This window comes from Mus caroli, chromosome 5, assembly GCF_900094665.2.
Source record: "Mus caroli chromosome 5, CAROLI_EIJ_v1.1, whole genome shotgun sequence".
NCBI lineage: Eukaryota > Metazoa > Chordata > Mammalia > Rodentia > Muridae > Mus > Mus caroli.
The window spans coordinates 134,855,495-134,859,617 of NC_034574.1; the positions used below are offsets into that span (position 1 = coordinate 134,855,495).

At 49.4% G+C, this 4,123-nt stretch overlaps 1 protein-coding gene across 1 annotated transcript in view; it reads left to right on the top strand.

Moving 5' to 3' along the window:
- The window catches only part of Sdk1 (sidekick cell adhesion molecule 1), a 713,594-nt gene that overhangs the window by 638,672 nt on the left and 70,799 nt on the right, over window positions 1-4,123 (top strand). The window contains exons 33-34 of the mRNA XM_029477307.1: window positions 2,217-2,352; window positions 3,518-3,577. Of these exons, the coding sequence (XP_029333167.1) occupies window positions 2,217-2,352; window positions 3,518-3,577 (196 nt within the window). The remainder of the gene's footprint in view (window positions 1-2,216; window positions 2,353-3,517; window positions 3,578-4,123) is intronic.

The following is a 4,123-nucleotide window of genomic DNA, read 5'->3' on the forward strand; positions in this document are numbered from 1 at the left end:
GGAGCCCATGAAAGCAACTGTAGGTCCTCTAGTCTTCGAGTCTATGCCATAAAGACTTGACAGCAGGGTGTCCTGGAATGGCTGTCACACCTACTTCATAGCCATCAATTGGTTCTGGAGGCCAGACGTGCAAGGCCAGGTAACAACAGGACACTGCTCCCTCCAGAGAAGGCACACTCCTAGCACCACCCAGCATCTTGAGGTTGACCGTGGCCATTAGCTTATAAACATACCACTTGAATCTCCCTCTCCATATCCATGTGGGATTCTATGTGTCCACAAGTCCAAATGGCCCCCCTCCTATGAAGACACCAGCTATTGGACTAAGGACCTCCCAAATCCAATCTGATTTCTTGTAACTAATTATATCTGGAAGAAAAAAAAAAAAAGAGGACGAACTGGGTTCCCGAAGGGGAGGCTGGAGCTATATGGGAGGAAACAGCGGGAGAAATAACGAGACCAAGACAAAATTCTAATCAAGGCCCAAGAGTTTACTATGAGTCTGAGCTTATAAAGGGGTAAGGCCCATCCCCTGCCAAGACAGGCTCTTGATGCTTTGTTGCCAGGCTGTCAGCACTTGGTCACCAGGCTGTTAACACTTGGTCAACAGGCTGTTACTTATCTCAGGAAGACAGGTTCAGCCTCTCAGCAGGTAGTGGCATCTTGGAAAAAAGCACTGGTGGCAGACCTATCTAGGTAGGTAGACTCCACCCTAGGTGGTCTAGTTCACAGTGGCAGAACAGGTCTAAGCCAGCCTGCTCAAGGCTGAGGGAGGCTACAAAGAGGCCCAAATAAGGGTGCTGTTTGAGGATGCTTCTCCAGTCCCCTTACTGCTTCTAGGTTTACCTAACAGAGAGAAGCTCCCTCCTCCTCTGTGCCCACACCTGGCTCTCCTGCCTCACCTCAAGGAGTTGAGGTGGACATAGAATAAGAACTCATGTCTTCTTGTATCAGCTAGGGTTCTCTAAAAGAACAGAACATAATATGAATAATATTAGCATGGTCGGGGCCTGGGTAGTCCCACAATGGCTGTCTCCTGATAAAAAGGCCAAGAATCCAGTCATTGTTCAGTCCACAAGGCTGGATGTCTCAGCATCTCTAATCTGTTGGCTGGAGTCCGAGTGGATTCCTAGAGAACTGCTGGTCTTCAGTCTATGCTAGAATCCTGAAGAAGTAGCTTGTAATGCCAGTGAAGGAATTCAGAGTAAATGACCTTGCCAACAAGAGTGAGGACAAACAAGCAAAAGCAAACACTTCCCTCTCACATGTCCTTTCATGTGGGGAGGCCACCAGAAGCTATGGCCAAGACTTAGGATGGGTCTTCCCCCGTGAATGGATGCAATCAATAAAATCCCTCATAGATGCACCCAAGTGCTTGGATTTTAGTTGACTCCAGATGTAATCAAGTTGGCAGTTAATATTAGCAGCCATCATACCACACACAAGGTCTGAGCATGGCTCCACAGCTGATTCTGAGCCTGGAATGGTCAATATTTTCCTTCCAATAATGTTACATCTTTCCTCCATGTGTGAGTGTGAATGTGAATGTGAGTGTGAGTGTGTTGTGTGTACACACACATGCAGGTGTACATACACATACAAACATGGAAGCCAGAGGACTAACCCCAGGTAGACGTTGACAATAATTTTTGAGACCAGGTCTCTCACTGGTCTGTAACTCACCAAGTAGTCTAAACAAACCCCAGGGAATCCTCCAGTCTCCCTTCTCCCAGTGCAAGATTACATGGGTTCAGGGAATTGAACTCGAGTCTTAGTGCTTGCAAGGTGAGCACTTTGCCAATCTTACCAGCTCTCCTCCTTTGTTTTTTACAATCAAGGACTATAGGCTTGGGTCCTGCATATTGGCTCAGCAGATAAAGCTGCTTGCAGCCAAGCCTGATAACCTGTGTTCAAACCCTAGAACCCACATGGTAGAAGGAAAAAAATCAACTGAAAATTGTCCTTTTGACGTCCACATTCATGCCATGGCCCATATGTGTGCATACATGCATGCATAAATGCATGTGTGCCCACATATACTCACAAATAATAATCATCATAATAAAATAAATGGAAACATGATTTGGAAAAAGAGCCATGGGATTGAAATAGTGACTCTTCAAGGTGGGCTACTTACACCAGCGTAGAGGTTACCGATTTACACATACTGACTCTGGAAACATCCCCAAACGACTGAGTATACAATGTCTTTGCAGCCTCCCCGGGATGAGAGCCTGAACGGCCTTCTGCAAGGCTACAGGATCTACTACCGTGAGCTGGAGTCTGAGACAGGCATGAGCCCTGAGCCCAAGACACTCAAGAGCCCCTCTGCCTTACGTGCTGAACTCACCGGTGAGGAGTGCTCCTCTGTCCTGGGGGATGATCACAGGAGAACCTCGCATGTCTGTCTGCTCCGTGGAAGGCATGTCAGGAGATGCTATAAAGGAGCCGGGGAAGACACAGTGAGGGAGCAGGCACAGTGTAAGGTGAAGTCAGTGGGGCACGGGTGGAGGCAGGAGAGTTGGAAGCTGGACTGAAGGAGGGGGAACACACTGTGTGGAAACTGGCCTGAGGTGAAGGCTACAACCATCTAATCCATCTGTGGGCTCCTGATCTCTGCTGGGCCTGACTCCACCACAGCCATTCTTGGCTCTGTTAAAAGTCAACTACCAAGGAGGCAGTTTAATTTTAGAAGACCCTATCTTCCTACCAAGGAGGCAGCTTAAGACCCTGCCTTCCCACCCCCATCTCTGGAAGGAGATTGTCCGTTAATTGTGTCATAGAAAATTCTCTTTGGCCAGGTGTGGTGGTACGTGCCTCTAATCCAAGCACTTGGGAGGCGGAGACAGGTGAATCTCTGTGATGAGGAACAGACCGGGTCAGAGAAAACTTGGGCAGCACTTCCTACCTCGGTCATCTCGGTCAGGCCAGGAAGATGTCTGATGTTGGCTCACCTATCATGCAACAGACCCCCCTGCTCCACCCCATTTTTTCTATGAGAGGCCCACATGCCGACTGCACACAAACCTGTCCCTGGTGGGCTCTCAAAACATGTAATGAGTGACTGTCTCACACCCTTCAGACTAGAGTCCCACAGGTTGTAAACATCAGTCAATGGATAGTCCTGCATCCCAGAAAGGCCTGGAGGAAACCTCCCCTCCCCCACTGTTACCAATGCCTTTATAATTGTTTCCCTCTGTCAGAGGGCCCACTCCCCACCACCTGCCTCAGGCTGATGCATCTTGATGTGTTAGAAAGAAGTATGGTAACTGCCAGCAGCTAGTGAGAAGCTCCCAGTCTCTACAGCCCCCCAGGGAACTGTGGGAGTCTCCACTGCATCCCATCTACCTTGCAGTGTACCTCATGCCTGCCCAACACATGGCTTGCAGGGATGGTGTCCCCACACATGGCTTGCAGGGATGGTGTCCCCACACATGGCTTGCAGGGATGGTGTCCCCACACATGGCTTGCAGGGATGACGTCCCTTTGCACTAACTACCTTCTTCACCCCTTGTAGCTCAAAGCAGCTTCAAGACCGTGAACAGCAGCTCCTCGTTAACCACCTATGAATTAACACGTAAGTACACAGCCCCAAGGGCCCCGGGACTGCACACAGTGATGCATTTCTGCCCATCCATCTCTCAGAGGTCCAAGTAGAACCATCCTGGATTCAGGGCTCTAATTGCTCTCACAGACAAGCATGCACCACCCTGCATGCTCTTTTCATGGGTTCAGGGAATTGAACTCGAGTCTTAGTGCTTGCAAGATGAGCACTTTGCCAACTTACACATCTCACCAGCTCAGTGGCCACATGTCCACACAGAGGGGAAATATTTAGAGGCAGAGGATAGTGGGGTTCATAATAGTGCCATCTAGCACTTCATCTGACTGAGATGGAAGAGAAAGTCAGACAGGGCAAAATGTCTCCCATGGCTCCCTCTGCTCTGCTCTGCTCTGCTCTGCTCTGCTCTGCTCTGCTCTGCTCTGCTCTGCTCTGCTCTGCTCTGCTCTGCTCTGCTCCTCCTCTTCCTCCTCCTCCTCCTCCTCTTCCTCTTCCTCTTCCTCTTCTTCTTCTTCTTCTTCTTCTTCTTCTTCTTCTTCTCTCTCTCTCTCTCTCTCTCTC